At 38.7% G+C, this 15,875-nt stretch overlaps 1 protein-coding gene across 3 annotated transcripts in view; it reads left to right on the top strand.

Annotated features, from left to right (window-relative positions):
• Positions 1 to 15,875, top strand: part of NOSTRIN (nitric oxide synthase trafficking) — a 57,022-nt gene extending 41,147 nt beyond the window's left edge. For 2 of the 3 annotated variants that reach the window (XM_068543946.1, XM_068543943.1), the window contains 6 exons: positions 6,150 to 6,258; positions 7,346 to 7,434; positions 10,273 to 10,398; positions 11,333 to 11,447; positions 12,653 to 12,742; positions 15,666 to 15,875. In XM_068543946.1, the coding sequence (XP_068400047.1) occupies positions 6,150 to 6,258; positions 7,346 to 7,434; positions 10,273 to 10,398; positions 11,333 to 11,447; positions 12,653 to 12,742; positions 15,666 to 15,802 (666 nt within the window). In that variant the 3' untranslated portion in view covers positions 15,803 to 15,875. The remainder of the gene's footprint in view (positions 1 to 6,149; positions 6,259 to 7,345; positions 7,435 to 10,272; positions 10,399 to 11,332; positions 11,448 to 12,652; positions 12,743 to 15,665) is intronic. The other variant, XM_068543945.1, reaches the window with a different exon arrangement.

The following is a 15,875-nucleotide window of genomic DNA, read 5'->3' as shown; positions in this document are numbered from 1 at the left end:
CTGGGAGATGATCCGCTTCTAAGCTCACTCACGTGGCTGATGGCAAGCCTCTGGTCCTCGGGAACGGTTTTAGCTGGAGATATCAGTTCCTTGCCGTGTGGGTCTCTCCATCTATGGAGACCTCACAGCATATCAGCCTGCTTCCCCTGGAACTAGCAATGCAGGAGAGACAGAGCCAGAGTGTCCAAGATGGAAGCATAGTCTTTTATAAGCTAATCTCAGAAGTGACATCTCATCAAATTCTATTTGTTAGAAGCAAGTCAATAAACAGCCCACACTCAAGGGGAAGGGATCACACAGAGGCATGAATCTTAGGAGGTGAAAATTATTGTCAACATCCTTTCTGGTCCTTGCCTTTGAAAAACTTTAACCTAATTAGAGGATTATATTTTTTCTTTTTTCTTCTGGTTTTATTGAGATATAATGAACATACAGCAGCACTGTATAAGTTTCAGGTGTACAGCATAATGATTTGACTTACATACATCATGAAACGATTACACAAGTTTAGTGAACATCCGTTATCTCATATAGATAGAACCTGAAAAAAATAGAAAAAAAGCTTTTACCTTGCGATGAGAACTCTTAGGGTTTATTATCCTAACAGCTTTCATATATAACACACAGCAGTGTTCATTCTATTATTGTGCTGTGCGTTACATGCCCAGTACTTACTTATCTTGTAACTGGAAGTTTGTACCTTTTGACCACCTTCATCCAATTCCTCCTCTCCCCCGCGCTCAACTCGGGTAACCACAAATCTGATCTCTTTTTCTATGAGGTTGTTTGTTTTTGAAGTATAATTGACCTACAACATGATGTTAGTTCCTGGCACACAACACAGTGATTCAATATTTCTATACATTACAAAATGATCACCATGATAAAGTTAGTTGTTATCTGTAACCCTACAAAGTTATTACATTATTATTGACTAATATTCCCCACGCTGTACATTTCATACCTATGATTCATTTATTGTGTAACTGAAAGTTTGTACCTCTTAAATCTCTCTCACCTATTTCTTTTCTCCTCTACCCTCTCCCCTGTCAACCACCTGTGTGTTCTCTATACCTATGATTCTGTTTTTGTTTAGTTGTGTTTGTTCCTTTGTCTTTTTAGATTCCACTATAAGTGAAATCATACAGTATTTGTTTTTCTCTGTCTGGCTTATTTCATTTAGAATAATACTTTCTAAGTCCATCCGTGTTGTCACAAATGGCAAGATTTCATTCTTTTTTGTGGCTGAGTAATATTCCATTATATATATAACAAATCTTCTTTATCCATTCATCTATTGACAGGAACTTAGGTTGCTTCAATATCTTGGCTATTGTAAATAATGCTGCAATGAACACTGGGGTGCATATATCTTTTCAAATTAATGTTTTTGCTTTCGTCAGATATATGCCCAGGAGTAGAACTGCTGGATTGTATGGTAGTTTCCACCAACAGTGTACCACAGTTCCCTTTTCTCCATATCCTCACCAACACTTATTATTTGTTGTCTTTTTAATGATGGCCATTCTGACAGGTGTGAGGTGATAGCTCACTGTGGTTCTGATTTGCATTTCCCTGGTGATTAGTGATGTTGAGCATCTTTTCATGTGCCTGTTGGCCATCTGTATGTCTTCTCTGGAAAAATGTCTATTCAGGTCCTCTGCCCATTTTTTAATTGGGTTGTTTGGTTTTTCTGATGTTGAGTTATATGAGTTCCTTGTATATTTTGGATATTAACCCCTTGTCAGATAAATCGTTTGCAAATTTCTTCTCCCATTCAGTAGGTAGCCTTTTCGTTTTGTTGGAAGTTTCATTTGTGTTTTGTTGACGTTTCCTCCGCTGTGCAAAAGTTTTTAGTCTGATGTAGTCTCATTTGTTTATTTTTGCTTTTGTTTCCCTTGCCTGAGACATATTCAAAAAAAATATTGTTAAGACCAGTGTCAAAGAATGTTCTGCCTGTGTTTTCTTCTAGAAGTTTTATGGTTTCAAGTCTTACATTTAAGTTTTTAATCCATTTTGAGTTTATTTTATTTATTTTTTATTGAAGTATAGTTGATTTATAATGTGTTAATTACTGCTATACAGCAAAGTGATTCAGTTATACATATATATATATATTCTTTCTTTATGTTCTTTTCCATTATGGTTTATCATAGGATATTGAATATAGTCCTCTGTGCTCTACAGTAGGACCTTGTTGTTTATCTAGTCTATATATAAAAGCTTACATCTGCTAACCCAAACTTCCACTCCATCCCTTCCCCATTCCCCTTCCCCTTGGCAACCACCAGTCTGTTTTCTATGTCCATAATTCTGTTTCTGTTTCGTAGATAGGTTTATTTGTGTCATATTTTAGATTCCACATATAAGTGATATCATATGGTATTCGTCTTTCTCTTTCTGACTTACTTCACTTAGTATGATAGTCTCTAGTTGCATCCATGTTGCTGCAAATGGCATTTTTCTGTTCTTTTTTATGGCTGAGTAGTATTACATGGTATATATGTACCACATATTCTTTATCCATTTGTCTGTCAGTGGACATTTAGGTCGTTTCCATGTCTTGGTTATTGTGAATAGTGCTGCTGTGAACATAGGGGCGCATGTATCTTTTTGAATCACAGTTTTTTCTGGATATATGCCCAGGAGTGGGATTGCTGGATTATATGGTAATTCTATTTTTAGTTTTCTGAGGAACCTCTATACTGTTTTCCACAGTGGCTGCACCAACTTACATTCCCACCAACAGTGTATGAGAGTTCCCTTTTCTCCACACCCTCTCCAGCATTTGTTATTTGTAGACTTTTAAATGATGGCCATTCTGACTGGTGTGAGGTGATACCTCATTTTAGTTTTGATTTGTGTTTCTCTGATAATTAGTGATGTTGAGCATCCTTTCTTGTGCCTGTTGGCCATCTGTATGTCTTCTTTGGAGAAATGTCTCTTTAGGTCTTCTGCCCATTTTTGGATTGGGTTGTTTGTTTTCTTGTTGTTGAGTTGTATGAGCTGCTTGTATATTTTGGAAATTAAGCCCTTGTCGTTCGCATCTTTTGCAAATATTTTCTCCCATTCTGTAGGTTGTTTCTTCATTTTGTTTATGGTTTCCTTTGCTGTGCAAAAGCTTGTAAGTTTGACTAGTTCTCATTTGTTTATTTTTGGTTTTATTTCTATTGCCTTGGGAGACTGACCTAAGAAAACATTGGTACAATGTATGTCAGAGAATGTTTTGCCTATGTGCTCTTCTAGGAGTTTTATGGTGTTATGTCTTATGTTTAAGTCTTTAAGCCATTTTGAGTTCATTTTTAGATATGGTGAAAGAAAGTAATCCAGTTTGATTCTTTTGCATGTAGCTGTCCAGTTTTCCCCACACCATTTTTTGAAGAGGCTTTTTCTCATTGTATATTCTTCCTCCTTTGTCATAAATTAATTGCCATTACAGAGGCTTATTTTGAGGACATTTGGGTGATTCTACTATCACATGACCTTCCTTGCTAAAAACTGATCAGTTTCCCTGGTCAGAGCCCAGACATCTTGCCTGTTTGCTCTCTTGGGCTAAATTCTTTATCTTCTTGGGTCAGGTCATGCCTCAAAGATTTTGTCCTCCACTCCCCTCTTGTTAGTTTTAATTGTAGTGTTCTAGATGCTGATCATTAATTACCAAAATCTGCAGGAAAAAGTCCTGGTTGCTCCTTGCTGGGACCTCTGCTGTATTTCACTCAGACTTCCAAGGTCCAGTCTGGGAGGCTCACCCCTCTCTGTGTGTAAAACTGGACCACTTGTCATGTCCGCCTATAAGAGTAAAAGTATAGCCAAAACCAACATCCCAGGACCCCCACTCAGGGAACAAGAGATGAGGGGAGAGGGAAAGGCAGTTAGATCTGGCACAATAATGAACTCTGACTGACTTTCTCCTTCCCATCATCTAAACAGCAATAAGTGGCCGGCTGCTTCTTTAATTGAATCTTTTTTTCCAACCCTGGCAAAGGCAAAGCAAATTAGCAATAGCAATGTCTGTTAAAGCAGAAACAAAGGTAGAGATGGAAGTGGAAAGGAAGATTTGATTACGTGGGGAAAGTACCTTTTTTTTTTTTCTTCTTCCAAACCGTGTAGGTGATCCCTGAGATGGGAAAATGTACAATAAAATATATCTATTACTTTCTTGTAAAAGTGCCTCTATCAGCTAACCTGTCAATAAAATAAGGGTCATTCTCCTTGAAAATTTGACTAAGCTCCTATTGAAGTGTAAAGAAGTAGCCACAATGGTTTATCTTTAATTGATGTACCCATGGGAATTTTTGGTTTCTATGAAATTTCAGTGTACCAGAACTAACGACTATGTGTCTGTTGTCTAAGAGAATGGACTGTATCTCCAAATGGGTGAATAGGATTGTCCTAATATTCTTAAAGCAAAACACCTCCAAAATCTGACTTTATAGTCATTGGCAGTAAGTGTAGACTGGCTTTTATAGAGTGCTATGAAATTTACATGGACGAGGGTAAGACAAGAGAACTATCTGAGTGTGAATATTGGAGGGCTGGTGATTAGTGTGAAAAATATTTGTAAGGTTACTGTAAAGGCCATGTTCAAAACATTGTATCTGCAGTTTAAATGCCTCCTCTGGTATTGATCTTCTTTCTGACAAATTTTTGGAAGAGAAGGACAAATTTAAGAACGTTAACGATGGCAGTTTAATCTATCTCAAGTTGATCCAGTAGTGATCTATCCGTGGAAATATATTTGTGAACAATATAGGCATCCCCAAAGAAACCAAATGAAGTCTTGGACTGGCATGAGAGTCAGATTATGAGGTGCATTCCTCCAGCAAGGAAGGACTGAGGGTTGGACTGAAGCATGCTTGCAGTTCACTCGGAGCTCACCTGCGGGGGTAACGTCAGCTTGGGCCTCAGCCTCAGGCAGACATGTGAAGGAGTGGACTCTGGTGGAGAATTGGGAGTCACAGGGGTTGGGTTTCAGCAGTAATTACTTACTAGCTGTTTCGTCTTGGGCCTTCATTTATTTCTGAGTGTCACAGGTAAAATGGGGAAAATAGAACCAATCTCGTCGAGTTGTTATAAGAATCACAAAGAGTCACGTGTGATAAAGGATATAGAGAAAATTTTTATAATATATAATACACAGTATGTAGATTAAATAGTTTAGTGTCTACATTTTATTTTTGTAAAGGCTATTATTCTCTTTGCTCTAAATCTTCTCTTCTTCTCTTTCTTCAGGACAGTCTGTCTAAAGGTCTTCTCTCCACCAATATTCAGGGTCCTCGCTTTTCTCCTTCCTACCAGATAAGTCCTGACTCCTGCACGTCCATCTTCAGTCATCAGTTTTCCCTCTGTCTCCAAGGCTTCCGTCCATCTCCTGCACTTATGTTCAGACACCTCCCAACCTGACCCTAACATCCTTTTTTTTTTTTTCACATAAAGGTTTTAATCATTTTAAGTTGCGTATCACTGTAGGATATTTGCTCTTTGACTTGTTACTAGGCATTTAAACTGTGTCCTAACGTCCTTTTTTTTTCTTTCAACTCTGGAAATAATGTATATGAAAGCTCTGCTATTGTTAATGGTTCTCATAACCTACATGATAAAATCCCTCCTTCAGCCTGAAAATCTGACCTAAACTACTTAGACAATTTTTTCTTCCACTACATTTGCTCAAGCAACTGGTCTGTTTATTGTTCCCCATACATTTCACACAACCCTCCCTCTGTCCTTTGCTTGTGCCATTTCTCCTGCAAGGAGTACCCTTTGCCCTCCTTCCCCTCAACTGAAATGTGCTGGTTAAGTCAGCTAGTCTCCTTGAAGCTTTCATGCTCCTTCCCTTGGTGAGCCACATGCCCCTATGAAATAGCTATAGTAACGTTCACCCTCCAAGGATAATTTTTATCTATTAAAGAAAGTGCTCAGCTCTACACTTACAGGTTGTGAACAAGGAGCTGTCTTCTTATTCAGTAGGTCTAGAAAAGGTAGACCGATCTGTAGAAAACCAGAGGTTACCCTGCTTTTATTTTTTTTTTACTTTTTTCTTCCATCAAGTTAAAATTGAATACAGTCAGTGAAAGTCTCAGTGCAGCTAGGAGTAGCAACTCTTACTTTTTTTCCTTTAAATTGTTAAACGTCCTTTGTTTTTCCTAAAGGAAGAAGATCCTAAAAATGCAATGAGTAAAGAGCGACAGGCATCCTCAATAAAATCAAAACTGTTGAGACTGCAAAAAGATATTGAAAAAGCCTCACGAGACCAGGAAGGTGTGTAATTATCTCTTTGACTGACCTGGTAAGGGAAAGTATTCTACTCGGAGGTTTCATTCAGAGTTAGGGTGATTCTGCTTTTGCTGACTGGTGCAGAGATCATCTCATTTAAAAGACCAAATATCAAACCTAATTTGTGTGAATAAAGAAAAATGAAAAAGCAAGGAGAGAGCAAAAAAAATTGAAAATGACATTCTGGTCTGTGAGATCTATACACGTACTATACCACCATTTCCAGAAGTGTAGCATTTTACAGTGTTCCTGAAATTGGCTGATATGAGGGACAATTCGTTTGGTTTAAAACATAGTAAACCTCCTAGGTACAAGGCTTTTCATTTTCTTGTGTTTATTTATTTATTTCCCCCATATTATTTTATTTTATTCTATTGGGGGTGCTAATAGGTTGTTTTTAAATTTTTTTAATCTATATAAATTTTTTTTTTATTGAAGTATAATTGACGTACAACACTATATTAGTTCTAGGTGCACAACATAATGATTCAGCATGAATGATCACCACTTGTTTGTTTCTTTTTAAACTAACTTCCTGAATGATGTGAAAGTCATTCAAATTAAATCCTATATTTAGAGGTTAGGTATGTGAGAATGTGAAGCAGCTCTAAAGTGTTACGGGTAATAAAAACAACTCCACTTTTATGATCCTGATATGTAGAGCTTATTTTATGTGGACCAGAGAACGCTGTTGCAATGTAATACTTGATAGGAAATCCAAGAGAGCAAAATGTTTAGAAATGTAAATATCAGCAGAGGAGAGCTTAACATGGGGGTAAATGTTAGGAATCCACCACGGAATGGGTCAACAAGGAGGATGCAAAAGCTCATCTTGAAAAATAACAATCAAGACTCCTTAAGCACCAGCGTTTCTCGAATCCCATTAAACGAAGGTACAGGTCACCCATTAAGTAAAATTTAGTAACAACTACACACAGAAACAGCCCCAGCCATTTGGCAAATGCTCCCGGCATCACTTCTGGGCTCAGGCTCCCTCCGAGTATAACCACCTGCCAGTTGTGTCCCACTAGGACCAGAGGAACAGTGACTGACAGCCCTATTTCACTTTCAGGCCTGGAACGAATGCTGAAGGCATACTCCAGCCACTCCTCCTTCTCAGACACAGAGAGCCAAAAAAGCACAGCAGCCTTAATGGACGAGGTAAACATTTGCAGAGTGCAGTTTCCTAGATTTAAGGATGAAGGAGCTATTTTGGGAATGCTTGTTTTCTGGACCATTTGACCTCTGTTTGCCTTTCCTTTCTCATGACATAGAACAGTCTAGTCGGAGAGCTTGTACGCTCAGCTCCTTGACAAGTGGTTTGAGGAATCTGGAAAAATCCAGCTACTTAGAAATGTTTGATTTAGTGTCCTCCCAGGGGGGGAAAAAAAAAGTGCCTAAAATAGAATTTCCCCAAATAGAATCAATCATTCAATTAAGGTCTGAAGACCATGTGTACTTTACCCCAGTTAACAGATGTGACCAGAAACACAGGGTCTGCATTCAGAGAGGCCTGCATCTAGCTCTGCCTTTTACAGGGACCTGGGACAAGTTTAGTTTTCTCATCTTTAAAGTGGGGGTGTTGCTACCTAAGGGGTTTTGTGAGGATGATGAATTATTTAGAAAATGCTAGCACAGGGCACAGAGGAGAATTGAAATCCTGGTAATTATCATTGAGATTCTGTTTTCCATTCATCCTTGAGCTCACATCAGGGTCTTCCGAGTATAACAGGGGAAAGGAGAGATGTGGCCACACAGAAGGAAGATGGCCGACTGGGGTGTGAGGCAAGAGCTTCCAGGGAAACAAGGAAAAAACTTCAGAGGCCAAGGTTGTTTTGAAGGAAGGGGACATACTGTCAGTGGAGGGCAGGGAGAGGCGCCTCCGGGCCTTTTTGCTGAAAGGCTGGACCGCAGCAGCCCCGAGACATTTGTTGGGATTGGTGGGCAATGCAGCCTCTTCAGAAGAACTCACGTTATAAGGGCAGTTAGTAAAGGCCCATGAATTTTAAACAGGAATAAAAGTGAACAGATACTATGACCTGTGTGTACAAGATACAGGGTTTCTGCTGTGATTGGAGAGGAAGTTGACTGCGGTTAATCTGAGAAGAATTCAGGAAGAGATCAAATTTTTATCACGTTTTGAAGGATCCAGGAAGCTGAACCAGCTTTCCTTACCTTGCACGTAGCCTAAACAACTCTCTTGTAAAAGTAGGTACCTAATAATTCTGTCCAAGTGAGCAATTTCAATAGTTCTTTGGTAAAAGTAGACAGATGCAGCCAGGTACAGTTTATCTGTTTTTTAGCAGTGGCTTCCTTTAATGGAGGTGGTGTTGCAGAAATAAACCTGACACTTTCTGTGAAAAGACAGGCCTGAATTCTGTTCACTTGGGAACAGAGGTCTAATATCCTTGCAGTGACATATGGCTACAATTTTTATAAAATTATAAAACAGACTGTTAGACATTTTCTGTGACAGCATAAAATGTTTAGTTAATTAATTCGATGTAAATGATATTTACCAAAAGAAAGTCATATGGAGCATTTTATGATGGCATTAAGATTTAAGTTTATTTCTTTGGGTTCTTGCATAAAATTTTGCCATTGACATAGAACACGTTATTAGGATCATCTTGGTACACAACTGGCCTGATTCACACAGTGGAGGATGCAAGATGGGAGATGATCTGACCCCTGAATTTATGGTGTTTATGATCTAGTGATGGAGCAAATAAGAGCCTTCAAATAGTAGGTGCCAAATATCCATGTAATTCGGTCACGCACCTCTGCCTCTAATGGAAGGAAACTCGTGACAGTGGTAGACTGATTTTGTGTTATGCAAATAAGGTTTCTTGCAGGGAGAAGCTCTGTTTCACAGAAATTCTTCCTAATTCATTGGCTCTTGGTCCTTGAAGTGCTATATTTGAAGCAAGAATGTTGGCAAGCCATATTCTCTGAGAAATTGTTGTGGAAACTGGAGGTATTTAGAGCAGATATTGTCTTTGGATACCGGAAGCAGCACCACAGAGCAGAGAGACTTGATCTGTGATGCTCTCAAGTGCAGACTAGATCTAAGGCTAGGAGCTATGGGGGAGCTTTTGGTTTCATCCTAGCTGAGCCTGCCCACCATGCAGTGGATTGTTCCAAGGATTAGAGCCCTTCCCCATCGACTGGAGGTGTTTGGTCCATGGCTGTGACCCCCTGGCCGGGATGTTAGGATTAGGAACCCCCAGGCTGGAGGTGTGGAAAAGGGAGAGACAATGGTGAGGAGAAGATTGGATAAGCAGACCCTTTCCAATATTTAGATTCTGTGATTTGATTTACAACTTGACAGAGAAGTCATTATAAAGTTTCTAGCTCAAGGTCAAATCAGAACAGGAGAGACTAGGAGAATAGCTTTAGTTTCAGTCTTTATTTTTATATTCAAATACCCCAGAATATGGTTTCTAGTTTCCAGAAGTGTTACTGCAGACTTTCCGGGTAATATAAGACCTCACCTCTTCAAGAAACAATAATATCAACATCAACAACAAAACCCTGACTCACATCATTTTAGTTTGATTCTACTGATAAGAGTTCACTTCTGTTCTTTACGTTAAGTGCCCATGGCACCACTGCCTTTCTTCAAAGCCTTCCGAAAGCCTACCTTCTGCCATCAACACTTATTATTCTCTACCTCATTCCTCAGCAGAAATTCGAGTAAAGCGATTCATTGCCACAAAATGCTGAGTAATATACCTATCAAGGTTTCTGGTTTACCTCATTTACAAGGGTCTAGAATACGACACACTCAACAACGAAGGCTTTCCTCTAGACTGCTTAAAGTGTCCATTGTTTTTCTCTCTTCAGCATTTTCTGCATATGAGTTGCAAATGAGTTGAATGTGTATTTTTCTGGACCTCTTTGTCATTTTGGAAGTTATCCTGATATCCCTTTACCCACCCAGTTGTGCCTCAAAATTTTCTAGAAGTTTACTCATATGGTCAAATGATGTATCCACAGAATAACTTGAAACTAAACCTTTTGCAAGCAAACGCCTATAAACTGTCATCCGTCTTAGCAGAACTTGAGCAAAGACCTCAACCCAACCATGTCTGTAGTAACTCCATCTTCAAATGGAAAGAAAAGGTAAGCATTTAAGAGGTTGGCTATAATTTCTTGACTGGGCTTGCTGGGTGGAATGGCTTAAAGCAGCAACAGGCCAAAAAAACTGTTACGAATTATATATGCCATATGCTCAAATCCCCAGTTGCACAATTTTAAGATAAATTTATTTAATTATTTTTTGAGCACAGTAACAAGAGCTAAATACAAATGAATACATGCTTTGTATTCATATGTAAATTAATGAGTTAAAAACACTTTGGGTTCCTTCTTCCTTCTCATTCTTCTCACTTTATCCTTTGAACGTGCTGTTATAGTAAAATTTCTATTAAATCAAAATCTTAGTATTCATACAGACCTAAATTGTAAGATTTTGTGATATGCAGTAGTCTCATCCATTTAACATAGTACATAATGTAGATAATGCTTGTGCACAATTTAAAAAATTCACACACATGAATTTTCCCAGTGTTACACTCTAGGAATTAATGAGCATGTGAATATACACGGGTAGCTGTTTTCCATTTCCTACAAGAAGAGGGAGCTATAACCACCTTGTGATGAAGGGACAGTTTTCTTTCTAAGAGACTCAAGCTCTAAAAGGGTCTCAGTCATTTACACAGAGTCATGATCATTTCACTTGCTTTAAAACCAAGTTGAATTTGTAGAAGTAATGCTGTAAATGTTACTATTTGGCCTAGGGGTACAGGTCAGAATTGCAAATACAGGCTATAAAATATAGTAATTGTCTAATTCTGAAAATATTAAGGTCTCAGAAACAAGAACGTGCTAGAGTAGGGTTTAGGAATGTATTGAATTTTTTCTTTATACCCTCCTCCCAACAATTGAAAAACAAATTCCTGAGGAAAACAGCTGCAGAATAGTTACTTTTCGCAAATACTTTTGATGACAATGTTGTTAAAAATGACTTTTTTTTTTTTTTTAACTATTCAAACAGCAGCAGACACACAGTTCTGTAAAAATTTCTCGGCCTTTTCTGACAAAGAGATTAGAGAATGTTGTGAGCAGGTCATCTTCTGGTGGGCAGAGAATTCCAAGTTCTTCATCTACAGGTAATCTCATGCCCAGAATAATCTGGGGCTGGGTCCTATCAGTAAAGCACATTGCCAAAATTATATTTTATTTTCAGAGCCACATTGACGTAAATCGGCTGAAAGAACTTTACGTTTCAATTAGGACTGATGAATTTGTTAAAATGTGTAGCTTTTAACTACAAGCTGAAATGTAGTTAGCTTGTGTGCAAGCTAACTGTGCAAATGTCATCCAAAAGGTGGGAAGGACTCAGGAAGATTGGAGGGTTGGGAAAAGAATTCTCTAATATGAGAAGGTACCTCCAGTCACTGGCATCCATGTTATTCAGACAGCCTGCAATTTGCTGCCCACACACTCAGCCTGGAAACACTGGGAGGACTCTACAGCTTTCTCTCCACAGCCTCCTCCAAACTGCCATGCAAATCCCAACCTCTTTTCAGGAAACACGGTGATCCCAAGGCCTACCCGCCCCCTGTGTTCAGCCACCTGACTTTAGACATTTTCCATCCACACCCCACTGCCTTTTACCTTTCAACACACACACACACACACACACACACACACACACACACACACACACTCACACACACACACATACATACACACACACATACATGCAAGCACCTGTCATTATCCGTCACTGTTCAACTATAGTTACCATAACATTGACTCTCTAGGTTCTTGATTAGAACTTGGCAAAAAAGTTTCAATCCAACCCAGGCCATTGTAGTCCACATGGTATGTTAAAGACTCGTGGTTGCATCGTTTGAGAAACAGTTCCCTAAGTACCCGGGGACGATGGAGGAAGCGCCTGCTCCAAGTGTCTCCTATCTATTCCTGATTGGCAAAACTGGTGCTGGTTTTCCAAAACGTGAATACAGTTACCACACAGCTTAGCTAACGGATGTTGATTAAGTTCACGTGGGAAACAATTTAAAATTGTCATCATTATTATTACTACTACAGTAGCTTTTTGTCCAGACTTACTTTCTATGTTAGAGCTTTTGATTATGTAATATACACAGCTCATCCACATAGTATGTACATCAGAAATGGTTACTGAATCAAAGAGTGAATGTTATGTACAATTATAAACTTTCCTTTTGGGAAGATTTCAATATATTTAAGCTGTGCACTACGCGGCTGAAAAACTAGACCACTTCCCACCATGTTCATCTTGCCTACTGACCCAGCATTAGTCATTATAACTTGATCCAACTTTCAGCCTCCGGTGTGACCCAGCTCGGCAATGGTCTTTGCAAGGCCTTATATTCTTTTCAAGCCAGGCAAGATGATGAATTGAATTTGGAAAAAGGTAAGCATCATTCTCAAATAGTTGAATTGCCTTCCCATGTTGAAATTTTTAACTTGAATAAAACTCTTGTCTTAGCCTTAAAAGTTATTACCAGGTCATGCATTCATAGCCTGGCTGTTATCAGACTAAGTTCAAATCTATTATTTGACTGACTACTTATTCTTTGGTTTCTCCTTCCCTCTTTGATGTTTGCTGAAGAACAAAGATAAATAAATAAATAATTGCAGCTTGTCTTAAAAACAAGGATATGTATTACTATATGTATTACTCTCAACCAAATGGGTATCTCTTATATATATATATTAATTTTTTATCAAAGTATAATTGATTTGCAATGTGTTATTCTCAGGTGTATGGCACGGTGGTTCAGTTACATATATATGTATATATTTATGTGTGTATATATGTATAGATATATATACACATGTATATAAGTATACATGTATATATATACACACACATACATGTTCTTTTTCAGATTCTTTTCCATTATAGGCTATTACAAGATATTGAATATAATTCCCTGTGCTATACAGTAGGTCCTTGTTGTTTATCTCTTTTATATATAGTAGTGTGTATATGTTAATCCCAAATTCCTAATTTATCCCACCCCCCTTCCCCTTCGGTAACCATAAAATTGTTTTCTATGGAAAAAAAAAAAAGTTATTACCAGGTCAAAGCAGTTCAGGTTTATAATCTCCCTTCTTAGAAGATAAAGATAAAGCACATCAAAAAGAAAGCTCACATGATAAGAATAGCTAACACGTATTTGGTGTTTACTAGGTGCCAGACATTGTTGCAAACACATTGTCCAATTTAATATTCCTAAAAACCGTTTGAGGTTGGTATTATTTATGCCCATTTTATGACTGAGGCGACTGAGGCACAGAAAGGTTAAGTACTTTGGCTAAAGTCACCAGCAGTAGTGGCACAGGATTTGGACTCAGAAACTCAGTCACGCTCTTAATCACAGTGCTCCATTGGGGTAGAATGTCAGTAATGGAAAGTTATCAGAGAGGTAGCCCCACCTTTTTCCTTTTCAGAAAGTTACTCATACAAGAGTGTGAAGTGACTTCCTCTCATGGCTTAGTCTAAGTGCCAGTTCTAGAACCCAGGTCAAAGGACTCCCAGCTTAATATTTCTCCCACTTCTCTCTCAAAAAAGGGTTTTATGACCAATTAAAGGAATCAGACCCCCCTCTTTGTGTCACAGATTTTTGTTTAACATGGAAAGGTTATTATATAATGGATGGTGTAGACCCCACGATTATTAAACAAGAAAAAGTCACCAGCCTCAACTTTCTCTGTGTGTCCAATTAGCAACCACATTTGGATGTTAAGCTAAGGCAGGGATCTGGAAATGAAATGGTTAGTGAGAAAGAATTGTGTCGTAGGAGAAAATTTATAATCCATGACCAGGACATGGTGCCCAGAACCAACAGAAAGTTGAGATGGATTTTGCAGCCAAACAACAGGGATACCACGTATTTGCTATTGGTTCATAGGTGCTTCCTTTTCAGTTTGCCAGAGTTCTCCAGGCAGTTACTTTTCCTTGTAGCTCAGACATAAGACAAGAAAAAAGGAAAGTAGACTCTCTCCTGCATGCATCTTAAATCAATGTTGCCTTTAATTTAAAAGTTTTAAGTGTTATAGAAGTCAGTTCGTTACTCATCATGTCATCCTAAGGCTACCTACACCAGTGAGTAAATGAAATGCAGTATTCCCACTTTCCATATGAATTAAAACACATTTCCCAGATGCCACCTAGAACCCAGGGTCCTGAGTCTGAGTTACATAGTTAACACAAGTTGATCATCTTGTCTTCAGTTCTCTGTTGGTTGCAAAGCCTACTTATACATTATATCCTAAGTGGGTTCTTTAAATGGAACGAGACGTTCGTTGGGGGCTTAGGGAAGCTGGCGATAAAGTGTTAAGTTATTCGTTTGAATTCCGATAGTAGGCTGTGTCAATCTACTGACCTGAGAGAACTCATTAGACGGAGACCTTAGACTGAGAATGAGCTCCTGCAAGAATAAATAGTGATGTGACTAAGGAGAGATAGAAAGGGGATTAATGGTCTCCTTTGCCTTAGAAAGAAAATTACTGGGGAGAAGAATGAAAGAAAGAAAGACTGAAAATGACCTCATGATGATGCTGAAGATCAAGTAGCTCTTGGATCCTGAAGGAAGTGGATATTTCCACATTGATGTACAGGAAGCAGCCAGAGAGAAAGGACTCTCTCTTTCTTACAAGACAGACAGGGAATAATGTGGTTTTTTTTCTTTTTAATAGAGAATTAGAGAAGAGCCATGGGTTTCCTAGGAATTCTGTTTATTTGAATCACTGCTTTAAAGGAGTATTGTCCTCAAATTGATATTCTATTCAAATAATCTACATTGTTGACTGGGGAGTTATATTGTCATGCAAAGCTGTGAGCTGGAACTTCGGACTCTGAAGCTGGCTCATATAATGGAGAGAAGCTGCCTCGATCTAAAGAAAAGTCTGGTAGCTGAGACATACTCTCAGTAGTCAACATACCAAACTATTTTGGCCACCAACATGAGGAACCCTTAAAGCACAGACACCAAGAAAGAGTTTGGGGATGACCCGTCACCTCCATCCAAAGTGAGCCAGGCAGCACGAGGACACAGGCTCCAAAGCGATTTTGTTTTTAATCAAACTATTTTATGGCATAACTTGTTGTCCATTACCTTAGTCTTTTTAATATTCTCTGCATTCTGCCTGCTTCGTGCAGAGGTGGTCAATAAATTTTGCTTCATCTGAATCACATGCAGAAGAATGCTGCTACCAAGTAACTCCTCGAAAGCAGGATCTCCTTAAAAACTGTCTTACTGATCAGGCTCGGGCACGTGCTTAAGTGCAGAAACCCACTTGTCTAACTATATGTATGTGCATTTTCACAGGTGACATTGTGACTATACACAAGAAGAAAGATGAAGGATGGTGGTTTGGTTCTTTAAAGGGAAAAAAAGGCCATTTTCCTGCTGCTTATGTAGAGGAACTCCCTTCAACTGCCGGGGCCACATCTTCACAAGCATAAGCAAGATTCTGAAGGCATCGCCTTACACTCTGTAAATTATACAATGTGGTGCAAATAAAGGCGAACGCTGTGA

Source organism: Eschrichtius robustus, chromosome 5 (assembly GCF_028021215.1).
Source record: "Eschrichtius robustus isolate mEscRob2 chromosome 5, mEscRob2.pri, whole genome shotgun sequence".
Lineage (NCBI taxonomy): Eukaryota > Metazoa > Chordata > Mammalia > Artiodactyla > Eschrichtiidae > Eschrichtius > Eschrichtius robustus.
The sequence above is the reverse complement of the archived record's forward strand: the minus strand, read 5'-3'. Positions and strand labels throughout refer to the sequence as shown.